General features: G+C 32.2%; 1 protein-coding gene and 1 long non-coding RNA gene across 2 annotated transcripts; one reads left to right on the forward strand and one right to left on the reverse strand.

Moving 5' to 3' along the window:
• Positions 1-1,736: 1,736 nt before the first annotated feature.
• LOC145321850 (bifunctional arginine demethylase and lysyl-hydroxylase JMJD6-B-like) lies at positions 1,737-11,038 on the forward strand. The gene is made up of 11 exons (XM_080163482.1): positions 1,737-1,843; positions 2,434-2,543; positions 4,575-4,690; positions 5,260-5,386; positions 5,644-5,733; positions 6,099-6,200; positions 6,637-6,726; positions 6,804-6,964; positions 7,603-7,667; positions 8,076-8,166; positions 9,876-11,038. Exons 2-11 carry the CDS (start codon positions 2,506-2,508, stop codon positions 9,968-9,970), a joined length of 975 nt encoding a protein of 324 aa, XP_080019608.1. The 5' UTR covers positions 1,737-1,843; positions 2,434-2,505; the 3' UTR covers positions 9,971-11,038.
• Positions 8,348-9,005, reverse strand: LOC145323271 (uncharacterized). The gene is made up of 3 exons (XR_013880908.1): positions 8,940-9,005; positions 8,664-8,791; positions 8,348-8,441 (listed from the first exon to the last, which is right to left on the reverse strand). It is a non-coding gene; the product is annotated as an uncharacterized LOC145323271 (long non-coding RNA).
• Positions 11,039-21,002: the final 9,964 nt, after the last annotated feature.

Raw genomic sequence — 21,002 nt, forward strand, 5'->3', positions numbered from 1 at the left:
ATGTTGGTTCCTTTTAAATTTTATTGTCCAAAAACTTCATTGTACATCCTTTCTTCCTGGATTACATGACAAGACATTTGTTTAGTGATTATAAAAACATTAGTTTTAACACAGCCACGCAAATCTTAAATCATGATGACTTTAAATTCATGTCAATTTATCGTTTTATTTCCTCAGAATGATGAAAAAAACTCTTGCTATCATTGTCAAGAAGGAAGACGCATGTTTCGCTTCTCATATTAAGTTGAAAATAAGACAAATAAACAGCATAATCCCTAATTGACATGGTTCTCCTTGCATTGAAGCTTCTTACGTGTCCAGGGTTTCTAACTATTTAGTGGGAATCTTCACCCTCCCAAGAGAAATCAAAAAATTATTCTGCTTTACCTTTTTTTTAAATTTAATGGAATGTGGATGTTCGACGTCTCTCTCTCTCTTAAATGCTTCTAGTGGCGTGGCCACAATACTAGTAGCAGCACTGGAACCTTAAAGAGCGCAGCCCTTTATAGTTTACTGTAGTTTTAGTTCCCACTCCCCAAAATCATATAAATTTACATAGAATTGATAAAACTAGTAGGAAAACATTATAAAGCAACTTTTTTACAGGGCAAACATGTAAGAAGATAAATTTGCATGCAAACAATAGTAATTTAATAAGTTATTCAAAAAAAATCTTGAAAGGATAAATCACCTTCCAACTAGGAAGTAGGTAAATTCACAAAAAAAATCAACAAAATCATTATCATAACTGATTGAAAAAGACCCTCTTTGCATAAAAATTTAATTCACTAAATAATTATAATTGATTACTTGGATTGTGCTAAATGCAGAAGTGTTGCTATTGTTCTGGATAGGTTTTAGACTATTTTTGGAGAAAGAATATCTCTTTTAGCTAAAGACTTAAGTTTCAGGGCAATAAACAAAATAGGACAGACAAAATAACTAAAATAAAATACTCAAAATATTATAATTATTATTTTAAAGTAATAGGATGTTTTTCTGTCTGTGTAACTGAAGCTTAGGTCTCACTATGGTTTTTCTTTACATTGAAGCTTCTCAAGGGCTTAATGAAGTTTTATAGCTATTTTCTCCCGGAAATAAAAATCTCCCCTTTAATAATTAAAGGGTTGATTTACAACCCTTCCTCCCCCCAGTGGCCCTAGAGGCATTTAGGGGCGTAGTTTAACATAAATAGACTCATTTTATGTGTCCAAAAACATTAATCATGGAAAATGCTTTTTCTTTCTAATGCAATGCAAAGTTGCAAATAAGTTTTAACTAACCATGAAATACTGATATGTTCAATGCACATTGTTTTTTTCTCAAAACTAATTGGTTTAGTTAGAGGCATATTTTCTGTACTGTTTGTTTCAGTAAGTTTCTGAATCTTGAAGAAGATACATACAATCCAATTTCCACATTTTGTCACAGATATTTGTGTTAATAATTCTTTTAATCTGTTTTGATTTTATAATGCCTTTTGTATGTTTCTATACATCAGAAATAAAAAAAAACTTTAAAAAAAATAGGTAGTTAACTTAACTTATTCTCTAAATAAATATATCTTTGCAAGGACACCCAAGCATTTTATTTTGAGGGGGGAAAATGAGGGTTTCTAAGTTTGAGGGGATTAAACACCTCTTTACCTCCAACATTGCAATTGAATTACTATTTATTTTTGACAGAATAATTTTCTTGTCAATAGTGATCATAAATTCAACAAATTCTAATTGAAAACTTATTTCAGAGTTTTAAAAATGACAGTGACGAAGTGAGGAAATGTGAAGGAGTGGTTCACTTGATTTTTCTACTATTCAGATCCTGGAATTAAAATATATGGACAAGGGATACACAATGATGCATTATTCTTATGTGAAAGTAACAGGATGTCTACTTCAGGCCCCCAGGTGGTCTCTGGAGAAGTAAAATATATATTTTGTTTTATAAGTTGACCTCTAACTCTTCAAAAACTAATTTTTAAAGATTTTTCCCTGTCCAGAGACCACTTGGAGGCCTGCAGCACCTGAACCTAGAGGGGCCAAATCCAAATATTTTTACTATAAAACAAAATCTCCAAAGAAAACTTTTTTCTAAATAACCTTAACCTAAACCACTCATAAGACAAAGCCTATATTCGCTGTTTACGCAAAAGTGTCCCCCCCCCCCCCCCCCCACCCCGTATAAACTAAAGACTAGATAAGAAGCCAATAGCTATTTAAAAGAATTAAGCCTTAGAAAAACTTTATATCTCATTCTATTTAATCACTTCTTTCTCTCTCCTTTTCATACTCCTATAATAATCTCTTTTTCTCTTTTCTCTCTATCTCTCCTTCGTTTTTCACACTATCCCCCCCCCTCTCTCTCTTACTTTAGTATTTTTCCGTCGCTGATGGTTTGCAAAAAAAAGTAAATGCCTAATGCATCTTCACATCTAGACCAGAATGAATTAGTATGTTGTTAGTGTTACATCAACAAACAGTTAAACACAGTTAAAATTTCAATAAAATGTCGGAACTCAGAAAAAGAAAATCTTCGGGCGAAAGGTGATTTTTAAAAGCAAAGTTTTTCTTTAGTTAGTGTCAGTCCGTCAGATCTTGACGTAAAATTAGTCATGTTTAAATTTTCTATGCATGATGATTCCTGTATCAATTGGTTACAATTTAGAAAGCGTATCAACTCTATAATCATCACAAAGTCCGTAGATCCATTTAAAACATAATCATTTTTGAACTATTATAATAACAATTTTTTATGATTTAATTATTCTGTTCATATGTTTTTTAACAAAGATTCTTAGAAAAACAAGGTACAATGTTATAAGCGAAGTTTCTCTATAATAATTTCTTAAAAATGTAAGTATGTCCTTAAACAGTATTCTAAATGTATGCAATTTAACAACAAATTTACATACAATTTTGTTTTGACATTTAAATTCATATTTTGATTCTTAAGTTCTCACACTACAAATATTTAAGTTCATTTGACCTGCCGTCTGATTCTAGAGCTACGCTTTTATTGTTGTAGTCATCCTTGTTTTCCTTTGATTTAGAAGAGCGGCTGCGCCCATAACACCAAGGTGCTCTATATTCAAAGGATATAAAGGGCAGAAAAATAGCCTAAAACCATCTCGGGACCCATAAAAAGCTTCACTGTAAAAGAGAACCTTATTGGTTTAGCGGTTAGCGAGATCCTTCGCTACAGACAAAAAAAGATACTACATATATGAGGATTACATAGAAGGGGTCTTTTTATGAAAATTGTAGAGAAGTTTTGCTTCGAACGTATGAAATCCGTGTTATTTAATAAATATGTTTGGGTTTTCCATTTATCCATATAAGTGTTGGTCACAGACATTGACAAGTATTCTAATAATAGAACTTAGAAGTAAGATGTTTAAGATCATAGTTAAAATGAGGAGGGCATTACACCCCAGGTGCTTTCACTCAAAGTGTCTGTTGAGCACCCGCCCCTTTATATTAAATATAAATTGATAATAAGGGAGTAGCCTAACCCCTGCGAAGCCTAGTCCCCAATATATAACCTAACCTAAAGTAATAAGCAAACGAAAAACTTTCATCCCTCCCCCCCAGTGCTCAATAAAATAATTTGTGTAAAATTTCTCACACCCCCCCCCCCCATTTTCTAGAGAGGGATTACCAATACCTTGCCTCTGTAGGGAATTCATAGCAAAATAGTGGATATTTTCCAAAGGTGTTCAGTTCACCTATCTTTTAGAAAAAAGAGTAGAATCGAACCTTAACAAGCAGTTGCTAGTTGCTTTAGTTGTTTAAGGGATCTTATATGACAATCGAACAGACATGTGTATTCAATCTTCTTTATATAGATTTTTTCTGTATTCTTAGCATGGTGATAAGATAACCTTTGACTTAAGTTTTTTTCGCATCAATAATAAACTAAGGCACACCTTTTTGTATTACTGTTCAAACACGTCAGAAAAAATTTCATGGATTCCGTAAATATCACATTAGTAAAATTTCAGACAACCCCAAAAAAAAATTCAATACCTAGTCAATAAGTTGGAATGTGGTGCAGTTTTGAGAGTTTTATTTCTACTGGAAACTGGAAAAGTAGTGGTTATATTGACATTAATAAATTTTGTTTGCTTATGTAAAAATCAAGTCTTTTGTGTATTTGATTAAACACCTTTTATTTTTGGCTTTCACTGCACAAATTAATCAACATGAAAAAAAAAAAGATTTGGATGATAACTAAAAAAGCTTCTCTTTAGATTAATGCCTCAGCTGTAGTGTAATAATATGATTTTTAATTTAGTTTTTAAGTTAGCGAATAAATTGGAATTGGCTGCTTTCATGCCAGGCGCGTGACATTATGGCTTAAATAAGGGGGAATGCCTTGCAGATAAAGTTGGTGTAATCAATTAGTAGATTTTGTCTCAGTTTCCACTATGGGACCAATTTAATTGGTCAATCCGTTTACGAGATGCTGAAAGCTTATTCATATCAGGGAATAAAATGAAATAATGTTAGAATATTTACGTTTTTTTTATAAAAATAATCTTTTTAATTTCTGTAGTATGTTTGTATTTATTTTAGAGAGGAGAATGGAGGAATAAATCACACTAATAAAAATGGAGATTTTAGAACAAGATCTGAAATTACTGTTGTATCTCTACCTTCAGTTATCTCCCTATTACTTGGTATTTGTATAGGTAACATTTTCATCAAATATTCTTTGAACTTTATTAGGTTTGCTTCAGGGATCTTAATGGATAAGACAAGGGCCGATAAACTGATAATCATCACCATTAATGATACACAAAATTACCCCTTCTGTAGATTACAATTTGTGGTTGGAACGTTTAGACACTCAACTTAATAAAACCAATCAAAATTCAATAATAGTCCCCAAAGTTGTTAAGCCAACTAATAAGAAACAATATTAAAAAACTCTGGGGACTAGTATAAACAGCCCAATGTTCCCTCAGCTCTCTCCCTGGGTTTGCTTAGTGTTCAGAATTTGTAATAAACCCTCTTTTTATAAAGCATGGCTCGGCAGCAGCATTCTGACGCGCAACAAGAAGCTTTAACAGAGCTCAAAACCCCCAAACTAACATGAACATACCTAAAATAAGAATACAAATTTAGGTTTTTTACTTCAAAATGTATTAGGGTTTAAGTAAAATTGCTGCATTTTTCAAACAACATGATTGAAATTTATACCTATTTAACTTTTAAAAATTTTTAGTATTGCAAAAATTCTGAATATAATTATTTTTAGGTGGTATAATAGTTGGACCCTGGTGGAAAGACATACTGGATACAGTGAGAGGATACAGGTGGGATTATAAGAATAGATGTATCATGGAGTCACCTAATGGGGATGGCTATGGCGTAGATTTTTGCAGGTATAACACTACTTATTGTGTCATTATTTAGTTGACCATTATCTGCTTTATAACCTATACCCTTACCTATATTGTTAGGTTAGTTAATAACCATTAGACAAACAATCCTTCAATCAAAATAAAAATCATAAATTTTGTAGGCTAAAATTCCAATTAATTGTAGTTTTTTTAGAGTTATAAAAGTTTGGTTGATAAGAAATAAAAAAAACCCAACTAATCTCATAAATTGATTCCACTAATGATCGAACAATATTTAGATTGCCAGTAGATTGTAACACATGCAGTGGTATCCGAGAAATTGATGAATTTCATGTCAATGATCTTAGCATTGAACTTTTTGCTGAGAAGTAAGTATTCCTAAACAAGAAAAAGAATTTAAAATTATTTTGAAGAAACCTTTTTTACTAGAACTAACCCCCCCCCCCCCATCCCTATTCTTCAAGAAATAAATTTAGAATTAAACAATTCTGAATTTTCTCTTAAGTTTGGTTAACCTAAATATGTTCCAACTACTTTTATATAAAGCTTTCCTGAAAATCAAAGACAGAGTGCCTCCATTTATATGGCTACAAAATACAGTAACTATGAGATTTAATTAACGCCCACATAGGTAGAAAACCAACTACTTAAGTAAATGTATTCTAATTAGTAGCATCATAAAAATTCATACAACCTAACCCTGCAGGGCTTAATTCAAACTCTATATTATTAGATATGCCTATTCAAGCCGTCCGTTGGTAGTAAGAAACGCCACTCTTCACTGGAAAGCTATGCAAGATCTTGACTATTATTGGCTTAAAAATCAATATTTAAGGTAATACAAAATGTGTATATTAGATTAGGCTTAAAAAGTTATTTATTAAATACTGCAAAGGAACTGTTTACTCTAAAAATCCAAAACATTTTATGATAACAATAAAAAAAGAGGCACATTATTTATCAAACGGAATTATGTCATAATATCAAAATTAATTTTTTCCCCAGGGCTCGGCATCCGCGCCTCAGCCGAGACTAAGCCTCAAAATAAAACAGTTTATATGCTTTGAAAAATTTTTGGAAAGGAGGGCAATGTTTGGGTCGTGTTCAGACTTTTAGTTTATTTTGAAAATTGTGAAAGTTTTATTTCCCTGACGCTGCCGGGCTCTGATTTCTCCCACCCTCCAAGCTTTTCAATCTCATCGTGATATATCCCCACTCCCCCTAATCTCACATTGCTTTTTTTTATTTTGGTAATTTATTTTCTTTTCTAGTGATCCTGAAATATTGGACTACAACAGTGACGAATGTTGGTTTAACAGATACAAAACTATGGAATTCAGAAATTTGGCAGCTGTTTTTAAGTAAGTCAACTTCAATCTCGTTAATTTCTATTTAAAAAATTCATTAGTTTCAAGAAAACTAATCTTGTTACTTTTAGGCTTCCCGACTACAGGGTGCGGCAAGAGGCTGGCAAGGGTTGGTATGTTGGCTGGGCGGTCTGTCATAAACCTGTAGCAGAGCAACTATTTACAATGTTTGAACGTCCGGCCTTCATACATCCAGAATCAACCCCGCCCTCTAAGCCTTGGATATTTATAGGTAAGGACAAAAACAAATTGGAATGCTTCAGGTAATGTGTATCCTGTCCTATATTATTTGCCTTGAACTTTACCAACAAGAGTTTTTATACATGGATCTAAAGGGATAAGGAAACGTTTGAACACACAACTTAATGAACCTACCAATCACAATTCACTATAGTCCCCAAAGTTGTGAAGCTAAATGAAAACGTTATTATAAAACCCATTGTCCTCTCTTGAATGGCATTTTAGAGAACATCAAGATTGTTATATTTATAGGTAGGTTTGACCCGCGACCGTGGCTCAACACGTAGCGCATTCGCTCGTCGTCGGGAAGGTGATAGGTTCGAACTCGGTCCGACACCGCGTCAAAACTAAAGACGTTAAAAATGGTTCCCACTGCTACTATGTCAAATGCGCGACGTAAATAGTTAGAGTGGGGGGAATGCCTTGGCCCAAAACAGGCGCAACTCGTTACCATGCACAGTTAGGACTTCTCAGACAAAGGTCGTGCATCACAGAGAGTTGGTTGTCTGTAATGTACTGTACTACGGGTATGAGGTGAAGGACCAAGAGTCTGGCCTTGAGTTGATAAGTTGACTGTTCAGTCCAGGTGCAACTCACCCAAACGACATTAGCATTAGCATATATTTATAGGTACACCGGGACCTGGAGCTCATTCACATATTGACAATGTAGACCTATCATCATGGCAGGCACAGGTAGTACATTCCTAATTATAGAATAGCTCAGCTAAATCTAAGTGAACAACATAAGCTTTTGTTTAAGCATAGGAATTAAGTGTAGTCAAACTATACCAAAATACCCCATGTTTTCTCACCCCTAGCCTCTAGGTGAATGCAGAGCTGGATCTTTAAATCATTTCAATGGTGCGCCAAATCGGGGTGAGCCAACTTTCCACCAATGAGATCACAGCATTTTACGAAATGCCGCGCTGTGATTGGCTGAAATTTGGCTCAACCCGATTTGGCGCACCATTGAAATGATTTAAAGATCCAGCTCTGGAGAATTTAGAAAATGGCATAAAACCAATCTAAAAAATTTAAAAGCCTTCATGAAAAATACAGTTTAAAGTTTTCATTTGTTGACGGCATAATTGTTATTTTCAGATAATTGGTGTGAAGAAATGGACATTGACCCCTCCTCCTGAATGCTACTGGACCTGTGGTAATAAACAAATGGAAACTACGGTGTATCCAGGTAAATTTGGAATAATCATATAAAAAAACTCGAATTCACCTATTTTTATTTTATTTGACCCAAGTCAAGTGCCCAGTTCTGTACGGGAAAATATTTTATTTCTCACCTTTAGGATTCAATTCACTGTAAAAAATCATTTTTGGGTTTTGGCCAAACTAACCCGTATTTAGTCACTTTACACTCTGAAAAATTTAACACAGTTTCAGACTGTTCACATATAGCTCATGTACAATACTTTTATAAAGCTTTGGTTATACTTTGAACGGTTTAAAAACCTGAAAAAGAAAGAAAGAATTAATTGTCTTTTACTTTACTTTTGTTTGAATCTATTAATAATTTCTTAAAAGCTTTATAAGGACAAAATAATCAGACCAATTCACATTAAAAGTTGTGGACATTAATTTTTACAATGTCCAATTATTACAAGATTAGTTACCATAAAACAAAGGCATTGTAAAAATGGAAAAATATAATAAAATAAAATATTAAAATCTTACATTGTGCAAGAGTTGGTAAAGCACGGGCCAATCCCAAGCAGCTTAATCTTTGAGTAATCCATGGCATTCTTCTCGGTTTGGTTTTGCTTGTGTCAGTGAATCCAGCGTGCACAGCATTCCCCATAGGCCTAGAGAATACAGTATAAGCTAAAGCCATGAAACTTTCATTCTTCAAACGTAGTTATGATAATCGTAGTTATGAGCGTATTAGGAGCGTATCACTTTATCTTTGGTTGCTTTGACTCGTCAATACTATTAATATACATAAATATTTACCTTTAATACATCACAGATTAGCATAAGATGTACATACATTTTTTACAGTGAAATTGGTCTGAAAATAGAATTAGATATAAATATAAATTAAAACCTTGGAAACCTAATCAAATTACATTGATAGGCCCTATCAATAAAAACATGATAAAACTATACATACAAAGAAGGCTTGGTTGGTACAACTCCAACATTATAAAACCATCTAAGGACGTACATAATACTATAGAGATAAAACTATAGATTCTTTCTTCTCTAGGCTTCTTAATTTCCTTTGCACGTGATCCACTTGCTTGTTTGGGGGAAATCACAGAAGTCCTTAAATAATAACATTCATTACAAGTTCACAAATAACTTTTAAAGGTCGACCGATTTTTTCTGTAGGTCAACATAAACAAGTACAACCCACAAATACCTTTATAAAATCGTTCAACCTAAAGCTTTTATAGGTCGACCTAAAATTTCCGAGAGCGAACAACTATTTTAGGTTAGGTTATGGGCTAGGGAGCCGAGCGCTGCGGCTTGGCAGGCAAGGGGGCCGAGCGCTGCGGCTAGGCAGGGTTGGGAGCCGAGCACTGCGGCCCGAGTCATAGTTCGCTGTCAGGGGGGAATTCAAAATTGAAAAAAAAATTCTAAGAGGATATTACCGATTCTACGTATAATAAAATAAAAATCCTAATAAATTAAGTTTTTTTTGCCAGGGCATTAACAATCATCATAAATTAAACATACGGACTTTCTGGTATTGATTATAGAGTTGCTAGAGTTTTCTAGAAGATTGTATAAATTTTTTTACAGCGATCATTGAGCCAAGTTTTAAATCGATAGGACCAATGCCTAAATTAACGCTAAGAGTTCTCCGTTAAGGACGGATCGACCCTAAATATAGAAAAGCTTTGTTTAAAAAAATCGTATCAAATTAGACATTTTTTATTTTAGGTGATATAATAGTGATCAACACAAACTATTGGTTTCACGCCACACAAATTATTGGAGACCAACTCAGCCTGGTCATCACTAATGAATATGACTAAAGTTGCGGATCAAGGGAGATTAAACGTGAAAAATAAACCTTACAGAGAGGCAGAAACTATTATTCATTTAATTTTGCAAATTCTCATTCTCACAAATCTCATAAAATATCATTCACTTTTTAAAAATTCTTCACACGGATCCTGTAAAGAAGACAAAGTTTTGCCAAAAATGGGCAGAAATAATCTTCTTAAGATTTGGCTTCAGATGGACTAGGTATAATCGAGGTTTCTATAGAAGCGTCATGACAAACTATACAAATAATCCGATAAAATAGATTGTGACGAGTTAGTTGTAAAGCATGTTATGATTCTATATACACTTTAACATCGATTCTAGCTAATACCTAGCCTATCTGAGGTCAAATCTAATGAAGGTAATGTCTGCCCTTTTTCTAAAATTTTTTTGTATGATACTTTTACACTAATCTCATATTAGAAAATTTTTGATTAATATGTAATTAAACAGGCTTTAAAGATTTTTGTTTTAAGTTGCACAAAGGGATAGTTACACGCATGTATTTGATTGAAACCATGTAGTATTAAAATTATCAATAGGAACTTGAAAATCATATTCCTGTCATATATGCAACTTATATGATTGTCTTGTTTACACAAAAATAGCATGACGACTATTTTAGTGCTGCCTTATTGTTTGTTATTAATACAAAATCGTTAAATGCACTTCATGCAACTATCCCTGAAGGGGCATACAAAATTTACTTAGGGTGTGAGCAACATGTAAGTTTATTTAATAGAGAGCATTTCTTATATTTTAAGTCAACATTAACAGTTGGGCCATTGATACTGTGATAAAAATTTTATGTTTAATTGTATGTACAAAGATATTACGTTATAGTTGATTATTTTGTCATGTTAAGAATAATTTTGTATATAACTTTAAGACACTGTACTTAATAATATTAATATGCACTGTTAATTTATAATCTCTGTCGATTGATATAGTACAGCTACACAAAGCCATCCAATGCATTATCTTTATTAAACACTTTATTGTTATATTTAACTGTATTTGTGCTTATATTTAATAGAAATATATTTTCAAATACATTTTTTGGTTTTTATTTTAGTAACAAATAGTGATTTTTCAGTTTACTTATATATATATTATCCCTTGCTTACAAAATAAATCCCTTTAGTATAGATATATAAACCAGACAACTACCTGGATCCAGTGTTGTCTGCTAACAAATTGCTTTCTGCTCTTTTGTAGCGACTTGGCTGTGTCAATATTTTCGACGTTATTGATATTAAAAGGCCCAATTGAACGTCCGAACAGGGTCCACGTTCCACCATCTATTGTTTTCCTTAAATGCTTTCAATTTATTGAATTTTTTCATCACATCAATTTGATGCTTTAAAATATCATCAATGTATATTCTATCATGGATCTAAAGAGATAAGTCAATGGCCGATAAATTGATGTACATCCCCAATGATGAGGGACAAAATTACCCCTTCTGTAGATTAAATTAGTTGATGAAATGTTTAAACACTGAACTTAATGAATCAACCAATCAAAATTTACTAAAGTACCCAAAGTTATTAGGCCAACGAATAAGAAAAGTTATTATAAAACATTGGGGACTAATGTAATAAACAGCCCATTGCCCTCTCTCTCTCTCTCTGATATTTATCCAACTAAAAATCCTTTTTTCAAGAATTAGTTCTATAACTTTACATCCTTTTTTCATATAGGTATATAAAAATGTAACCAAAAAGAAATTATCATTATGTTTAACAATGAAATATTGACTTTCTGGTATTATATAAAGTTGCTATGCATTCTAAATTATACTTACATGATTATACCTAATTGATATGACAATTCTATCACATGTCTAAATAAAAGAAATGTAAAAAAGCTTCACTTAAAAACTACATAAACCATACAAATTTTTTAAAGAGAAATAATGATATTTTTTATTTGGATATTACCTTTGTAAAACAATTGTTTATAAACTAGATAATAATTGTCATTTACCAAACAATTACAAAATCTATACACTTTGAACTTTTATTGGTTATAAAGGGGGGGGGGGGGGAAGTTTGTACACTTATAGGAAATGAAATTCAGTACCAAAGTTTGGGAGGGTCGTATGGGCTTGTTTTTAAAGTTATCAACCTAATTCTTTTTGTAGGCTCTCTTATATGACTTGATATACATGGAAAACTTTGAAAATTGAATTTCGGTACTTTCCTTCTAGGGGCTTGTGGAGCAAAAAAACCCTAAAACACTAAAAATATGAGTTCTGACCTTATTTTTAAAGATATCGACCTGATTTTTTCTTTATAATACTTTTTTAACTTAACCGAATCAACGAACCATTACAGATTTCATTTTGGGACTTTCCTTCTAGGGGCTTGTAGAGCAAGAGACCCCCAAAACACAAAAATATAAGTACTGGGCTTATTTTTGAAGATATCAACCTGCTTTTTTTTACATAAAAATAATATTTAACCTGATTTTTTATATAAAAATACTATTTTAACATAACCGAATCTACGAACCATTACAGATTTCATTTTGGGACTTTCCTTCTACGGGCTTGTGGAGCAAAAGACCCCAAAAACACTAAAAATATGAGTTCTGAGCTTATTTTTTAAGATATCAACCTGATTTTTAAAAAATAATACTGTTTTAACATAACCAAATTAAGAAAACATTACAGATTTCATTTTGGGACTTTCCTTCTAGGGGCTTGTGGAGCAAAGATTCAAAAACCACTAAAAATATGAGTTCTGAACTTATTTTTAAAGATATCAACCTCATCTTTTTAAAATAATACTTTTTTAACATAACCGAACTAAGAAACCATTAAAGATTTCATTTTGGGACTTTCCTTCTAGGGGCTTGTGGAGCAAAAGACCCCCAAAACACTAAAGATATGAGTTCTGAGCTTATTTTTAAAGATAACCTGAGAACTCAATTTATTTTGTTTTGGAGGTGTTTTACCCTACTTTCCCCTAAAAGGAAAGTGCCAAAATGAAATTATTAGTGGCTACCTAGTTCAAACATGTGAAAAAAGTTTTCATGAAAAAAATCAGCTCAATATCTCTAAAAATATTTTTTGGGGGTCTTTTGCCCCACTAGCTTCTAGAAGGAAAGTCCCAAAATGAAATCTGTAATGGTTTCTTAGTTTGGTTATGTTAAAAAAAGTGTTCCTAAAAAAATCAGGTTGATATATTTAAAAATAAGGTCAGAACTCATATTTTTAGCGTTATTGGGGTCTTTTGCTCCACAAGCCCCTAGAAGGAAAGTCCCAAAATGAAATCTGTAATGGTTTGTAGATTCGGTTATGTTAAAATAGTATTTTTATTTAAAAAATCAGGTTGATATCTTTAGAAATAAGCTCAGAACTCATATTTTTAGTGTTTTTGGGGTCTTTTGCTCCACAAGCCCGTAGAAGGAAAGTCCCAAAATGAAATCTGTAATGGTTCGTAGATTCGGTTATGTTAAAATAGTATTTTTTTATTATATAAAAAAAATAAGGTTGATATCTTAAAAGAGAAGCCCACAACTTATATTTTTATGATTTTTGGGGGTCTCTTGCTCCACAAGCCCCTAGAAGGAAAGTCCCAAAATGAAATCTGTAATGGTTCGTAGATTCGGTTATGTTTAAATATTATTTTTATGTAAAAAAAGCAGGTTGATATCTTCAAAAATAAGCCCAGTACTCATATTTTGTGTTTTGGGGGTCTCTTGCTCCAAAAGCCCCTAAGAGGAAAGTCCCAAGATGAAATCTGTAATGGTTAGTTAATTCGGTTAAGTTAAAAAAGTATTATAAAAAAAATCAGGTCGATATCTTCATAAATAAGCCCAGTACTCATATTTTTGTGTTTTGGGGGTCTCTTGCTCCACAAGCCCCTAGAAGGAAAGTCCCAAAATGAAATCTGTAATGGTTTGTTGATTCGGGTATGTTAAAAAAGTATTATAAAGAAAAAATCAGGTCGATATCTTATCGATACTTTAAGTGTACAAACTTCCCCCCCCCTTAATCTAAAAATAATATCTTTACATCAGACAATTATTTTATTTACACTACAAGATAAATAAACAAATTAAAGACTATTCTTTAAAAGCAAGTTTTAATTCAAATAAAATGGAGACAGGATTTATGTGGAAATCCTGTAAAACTAAGTGTAAAGTAATTTTAATTAAAATTTAGAAACAACTTAAAAAAAATCACATATCAAATGAAATAAACACAGAACTGAATTGCTTTTTAGATTTCTGTCCAAAATTTATTTGACACATAGCTTTTGATGTTGAAAATTAATAAAAAATTACAACAAATAAATATACAATGTAGATATTTAAGTTAAAAATAAAATTTTGATTGAGCATTAATCCTGTTTCTTTAAGTAAACATTTGTATTTAATGATGATAAAATCTTTATATTTCTTTTTTATGATGAACACTAACAATAGCATCAGTTCTATCTTCATCATAATTCTGTTCACAAGAAAGAGGATCCTCTATTTCTTGTTTAATATTTTCCCCAATATTGTCGGCTCTCATCTGGATACAAAGAAGATCTTCATCAAATATTTCTTCTTTTTTAATTTCTTCCTTGATATAAACTTCTTCACATTTAATTAAACTAATAGATACAGAAGGTGGAACTGTATTATTACAGCTTTTCATCATTTCTAAATGTCCAGGGGATTTTTTATGACGTACTAGCGCTGAATTAGAGGGATAATGTTTGTCACAAAGTTTACATGAGTACGGCTTTTCACCTGTATGAACTCTTTTATGTACAATCAAATCACTTTTCTGCAAAAATGTCTTTTTACATTGATCACAAAAGTATGGTTTCTCACCAGTATGGATACTTATATGTTTAGCCAGATGAATATTCTGAGAAAAGGTTTTTTCACATTGATCACATGAGAATGGTTTTTCTCCTGTATGAACTCTTTTATGCATAGTTAATACACTTTTCTGAGAAAATGACTTTTCACATTGATCACATGGGTATGGTTTCTCACCAGTATATTGTCTCTTGTGGTTAGTGAAGTGGCTACCAGTTGCAAAGGTCTTTTCACAATGGTCACATGAGTATGGCATCTCACCATTATGAATTCTTTTATGTCTAGTTAAATCACCACTCTGAGAAAATTTCTTATCACATTGATCACATGAGTATGGTTTCACACCAGTGTGAACCCTCATATGAACAACCATTTCAGATTTAAATCTAAATTTTTTTATACAAATATCTCAGGTATTCATGCTGGTATATCCTCTCTCAATCTCCTGAAATTATTTTCATGAATTAAACAAATTATTGTTACAACAAAATTTTTACATACACACAAAGTGTATAAAACTATGAATAATACCTATAGTAAATTGTAGCATTTTAGGGATTTTACGGCAAAAGTAAAAGGGATAGTAGCACGAAGTGTATTTAAAGAGTTAAGCTACTTAGAGAATATATTAGACATTGGATAGATATGATTATGTGTTAAAGAATTTTTAACATTGACCAGACCAAACTTTTTTTATTTGGCAATATCTAAAAAAGTTAATCAATTTGCCACATAAATTACATGAGAATGGTCCATTTTTTTCCTAATACGTATACCCAAAACACCGGTGTTATAGCATTTTACCTAATACATAAGAAAGACGACCTTCAAGAGTTAGGTCTTTAATTTATACTTTAATATTTAAGACTACCTCATCTTATGTGGAAGATAAATGTATGAAGCTATATTGTGTTGTCTCTCCCCCCCCACCCCCTCCATCATCTCCCCTAACTACCCAATAGATGGTCTGTGCATGGTCTAAGCGGTGCACAACACAACCAGGAGCGGAGTGTGCTGTATTGCTTAACTACGTAGTGGCCAAGCTCTACAGAATCTGGGAGTTCCTTCTCAACCACTGTGAGGCGTACAGTGATCCACCGCAATGCCTTTGCCATTTCAGTTATTTTACTTGTAATTGTAAACATTTTCAATAGTTTTCACCCTTCCTTAATAAATCATAATTAATTGTACCCCAGGAAACAAAACAAAATAAAAATTGAGATTCCCTCCCCCAGACTTTTGAGCTTGGACGTTTAAGGAAATGTAATTTTATGATAATTCTCCCCCCCCCCCCCCATTTAAGGGTGGCCCCGAAAGGGCTGCCTTATCCAAAATTAATGTTAATGCAATGAGAATTATCATTTTATGGTTGAGCTTTAAATAGCAGTAATGGGGGGATAGGCGTATGGTTTAAAAGAATTGAAAAAGTTACTTGTCCTTTTCCCTCCCTCTTAGATTTTGCCTTGAAAGTAGAGAAAATACTATTAGGGGTCCTGAATTTATATACACATATTCCTCGATATATCCTTTATTCCACTAGACCACACCCGCCCCCCCCCTCTTGAGAAAATGTAGTATTGTTTAACAACTTTCTTTAATCGGTACTACCCCCCCCCCTCCGTTTAAGGGTGGTCCCGAAAGGACTGCCCTTTCCAAAATTGAACTTAATATATGAGAATTGAGTCACTATGGTTAAGGGTTAGGTCCCACAAATGGGAGGATAGGTGCAGGTAGAATTAAGGAAAAGTTAAACAACAATGTTACTATTTCTCTCCCTTTCCCAACTTTGGGTATTTTATTCTTTTGAACATTATTGTTCTAGGTAACCCGGTTGAAATAAGACCAGCATCCAAGAAAAGAATTTTAAACTTAAGCAAAACATTTGAAAGAAAAATGGGCTTAAAAAGGATTTTAAGGCTTTTTTGTGATGTACACCGGTATTAGAGAATGATTTGCCGCACATTTCACAAGAGTTATAAATAATTGAACAGGGGTTCCCCTTGGGGCAAGTTACTTAAAAAACATAATAAATAACGTCCGGTTCTTCATAGGACAGATTTCTATAGATACTTTTTAAAAAATTAAGAAAACCTTCTAGTTTACTTACAATCTACACATTATCTCACGCGGAAATACCAACTAACCATACAACATATCCTATTATATAAAGTAGTAAGGTTTTTTTTGACTGAACCGTTTTCGGAAAGATTCACTTAACTTCTTGATTGGTTTAGGGCTATTTTATTTTTTTTTATTATAGTCTTTGTATGGTTTTAGGCTATTTTTCTGCACATGCTTCCCATTTGAAGCCCATGCGAGCCCCTACATGCTAGGGGCGCATCCACTAGTCTATAATAGAAAGTAGAATGATGTCTGTCTGTCTAACTGTCCCTTATGATCTCGGTAACCACTGAACCGATCGGATTCTTCTCTTCAGGGAATATACCTACTGGTCCTGAGGTGGTTTTTAGCTAACATCTTGGAGGGTGGGACACCCCAACCCCCCAAAAATAAAAATCCCCCTCTCATTTTTTTTTTTTAATTATTCAAAATTAGTGGTGGAGTGGGGGCTTCTCATCAGGTACTTAATTATTTTTTTAAAAATTATTTAAAATTTTTAGGAGCATCTCCAGAGGCAATTATTTTATCTAGTTTATCTATATATTGGGGCAAGTTTTTTTTAAGTAACTTGCCCCAAGGGGAACCCCATTTCAATTTTTTTATAAATCGTGTGAAGTATGCGGCAAATCATTCTCTAATACTAGTGTTTTGGGTATACATATTAGGGGAAAAAAAAGACTATTTCTCGTGTAATTTATGTGGCAAATCACTTTAACTTTACATATTGTCAAATAAAAAAAGTTTGGTCAGGTCAATGTTAAAATTCTTTAACACATAATCATATCTATAAGATGCCTAATTAAATTCTACTAAGACATATAAAAGTTCACTACTCTAAGTACTATACCATATATATATTTTATTGGCCATTCTTTGTTATGTGTATCTTGTTGTATAAAAAGTTTGAAGTTCCTATTAACTAGTAAATGCTATATAAAGTTGTATTTTTGACAAAAAAGTTTTCGCCATTAATATGTAATGAAGTTGAAAATAAAAATGAAAAACTCATTTTTGAGGAAAATCCCTGGTCAAATCTTTTAATTCTAATTAATAACTTTATATTGTGCATTACTACATTATTTAAAACTAGCGGCTATGCCCCCCAACATTTTTCATTTTTGTTAAAAAAAATTAAAATTTTTTTTTTTGGGGGGGGGGGGATTTTTCCTTTTTTGGGGGGGTTGGGGGTGTCCCACCCCCCAAGAAAATAGTCATAAACCTTCCCGGGACCTATGAGAAGCTACCCTGTTAAGGAGAACCCGATCGGTTCAGCGGTTAGCGAGATCCTTCGGTACAGACAAACACACAAACACACAAACACGCAAACACACAAACATTCTGTTACTTTATTATAAGGACTAGCGGCTACGCCCCTAGAAGCCTCTAGGGACACATAAGGTAGGAGGGGAAAAGTTGACCTCATCCCATTTTAAATTTGAGTTTCAAAAAGGTTGAAAAATATTATTTTTTTGGGGGGGGGGAAGGGGGTAAAGACACCCTCCCCAAAAATAGCTTAAAACCTTCCCAGGACCTATAAGAAGCTTCACTTTAAAGGAGAACAATATCGGTTCAGCGGTTAGCGAGATCCTTCGAGACAGACAAAAAACGCTTACTAATTTATATAATAGGATAGAAAAAACCTTACAGTTAAATATTTTTTTAAAATGCACTTCGTGCAACTATCCCTTTCAAATTGTTGCAACTATTAACCAATAAATTCATGCACAGTTTTAAAATGTCTTTTATAACAAGTAAAAAAGTGCTGACAGTAAAGAATTTCTTGGAAACAATTTTATGTAAGTTTTATAGAAGTATCAGAATTTTTAAAGAATTACTTGATTTCTCACTAAAAAATAATTTTACTTTAAAAGTTAATTATTCTTTAAGCTTTTTTTCAAAACTCCGTTGTTGATTGGTGTAGAAACAAATATTTTTATATAATTTGGTGTGGAAATGTATAGAGAACAATAACATATGCTACTTTTAAAAATAATGTTTTAAACCATTAAAATAATTTATTAATGGTCATGCCGTGTACATATTAATTTGTGTTGTAATTTTACAGACTAAAAAATATCAAGTGATCTGTATAATGGATTTCTCCTTGTTCACTTTGAAAGTTAGTTGCTGACTAACGTTGATTCTATTTTAAATCTAAATCATAAACAATAGGTAACTCTTATTATATAAAATAAAAAAAATATCCGCACATTTGCTTAAATATGATAATCAACACAGACTCTTCCTTCTGAACAAGAAAATTTAATATTGTGTTATCTTAAATAAACATTCGGGCGGAAAATTAATCTTTATTGATATGAAACACGTTTTAAAATGTATACAAGTCAATTTGTGTTGTAATGTAGCTGCTTCAACAATCCAAAGTTCAAATTAATGTGTACAGACCAACAGACAACAATATTGTACATTTGTTTTGCACTTTTACAATTGTTAATTAATTAAACCGGACATAATCTCCGCCCATGTTGCAAAACTGCTTAAATACATGATACTGGACATACCTTATTAGGACTTGATTATAGATATGCTTCGCTTATAACATTCTACCTTGTTGTAATAGGAATCAGTATTCCAAAAATCAGTTGAATAGGATAATTTTAAAATACAAAAATTTGTTGTCAAAAAAGTAAAAAATCAGCATATTTTAAATGGACGTACGGACTTTCTGGTAACGATTATATAGTTGGTGCGCTTTCTAAGTCGCACCTAAATGTTATAGGAATTATCATGCAAAGTCTAAAATCGATAGGACAATTCTAATCTATTTGAATTAACGAAAAGAGCTAATTGTTATGGACGGAAGCAAGGTCCGACCCTTAATATAGAAAAGCTTCTTAAAAGCGAAGCTTTTCTATAATTAGGGTTGGTCCGTCCGTACGTCCGTCACACACGGATAGCTTTTTTCGTTGTCCTATCAATTTAAAACTTTGCATAGTGATTCCTTTAGTAGTTAGGTACGATTTAGAAAGCGTAGCAACTCTATAATCATTACAAGAATGTCCGTACGTCCATTTTAAACATGTTGATTTTTTTACTTTTTTAACAACAATTTTTTATGTGATCTAATCATCCGATTGATCTGATTTTTGGAATGTTGATTCCTGGGACAACAAAGTATAATGTTAAAAGCAAAGCAACTCTATAATGAAGTCCTAAAAATGTAAGTTTGTCCATAAACATTATCCTGTATCAAGCAGTTTTTTAACAAATTTACTAACAATTTTGCTTCGACTCTTATACATTTATATTCTGATTATTCAGTTCTGACACTATATAAGTGTTAATGTCCGTTTGTCCTACCGTTTCAGTGCTTCGCTTTTATTGATGTTGTCATCCTTGTTTAAATACAAAAAACACTTTTTTAAAATTGTATGTACCCTCATCAATATTGATATTTATATTTTATTCAATTTCTTATTAAAGAATATTCTGAAAATAAAATAAAATCTATATTTAAAGCTGCTGCAGGTTTGGCAGCTGCCGGTCAGCTGTTTGGCAGCCAAACTGAAAATTTCTAAATATTTTCATTCCTTATCTTATGACAACACAAACATAATAAAAACAAATATTTACCTTTAAATTTTACGTATATTTATACAAAGTCTACGAAAAAAAACCTTAAATTATAATTGTAAAAATCATTGTATTTTATTATAAAATAGATCTATAAAACCTTGAATACAAAATATGAATTTTACACATTTATTCAAACATTCAAACAAATTGTTTTGGGCATATTTGCTATCTTAAGATGTCAATGTAAAGCTCGAGTTTATGTCAAAGAAATCTTTTGAAAGCCCCCGTGGAAGTTATTTTAAAAAGGATCTTTAACTAAACAATATGTTTTTATTTTAATGTCAATATTACATTCTACATCAAATGAAAATTCATTCTTTGCTTCTTTCTTAACAATCTTACAAGCTGAAGTTATTCTGGTTATTTTGCTTTAAAACTAATATTTCTAATTCCTATACTCCTTCTATTTCAAGTTTTATAATTTCTTTACCATTCACAGCCTCAATATTGATAAAAATAGGATAATTATCCTTTACT

This window comes from Acartia tonsa, chromosome 6, assembly GCF_053477335.1.
Source record: "Acartia tonsa isolate MP-2025a chromosome 6, ASM5347733v1, whole genome shotgun sequence".
NCBI lineage: Eukaryota > Metazoa > Arthropoda > Copepoda > Calanoida > Acartiidae > Acartia > Acartia tonsa.

Bases quoted from the DNA above. Each gene is read 5' to 3' on its own strand.
- LOC145321850 (XM_080163482.1), top strand. From the start codon at position 2,506: ATGTCGGAACTCAGAAAAAGAAAATCTTCGGGCGAAAG. The intron at 5,734-6,098 runs GTAAGTATTCCT...CTATATTATTAG, and splicing joins ATTGAACTTTTTGCTGAGAA to ATATGCCTATTCAAGCCGTC. The intron at 6,727-6,803 runs GTAAGTCAACTT...TGTTACTTTTAG, and splicing joins AATTTGGCAGCTGTTTTTAA to GCTTCCCGACTACAGGGTGC.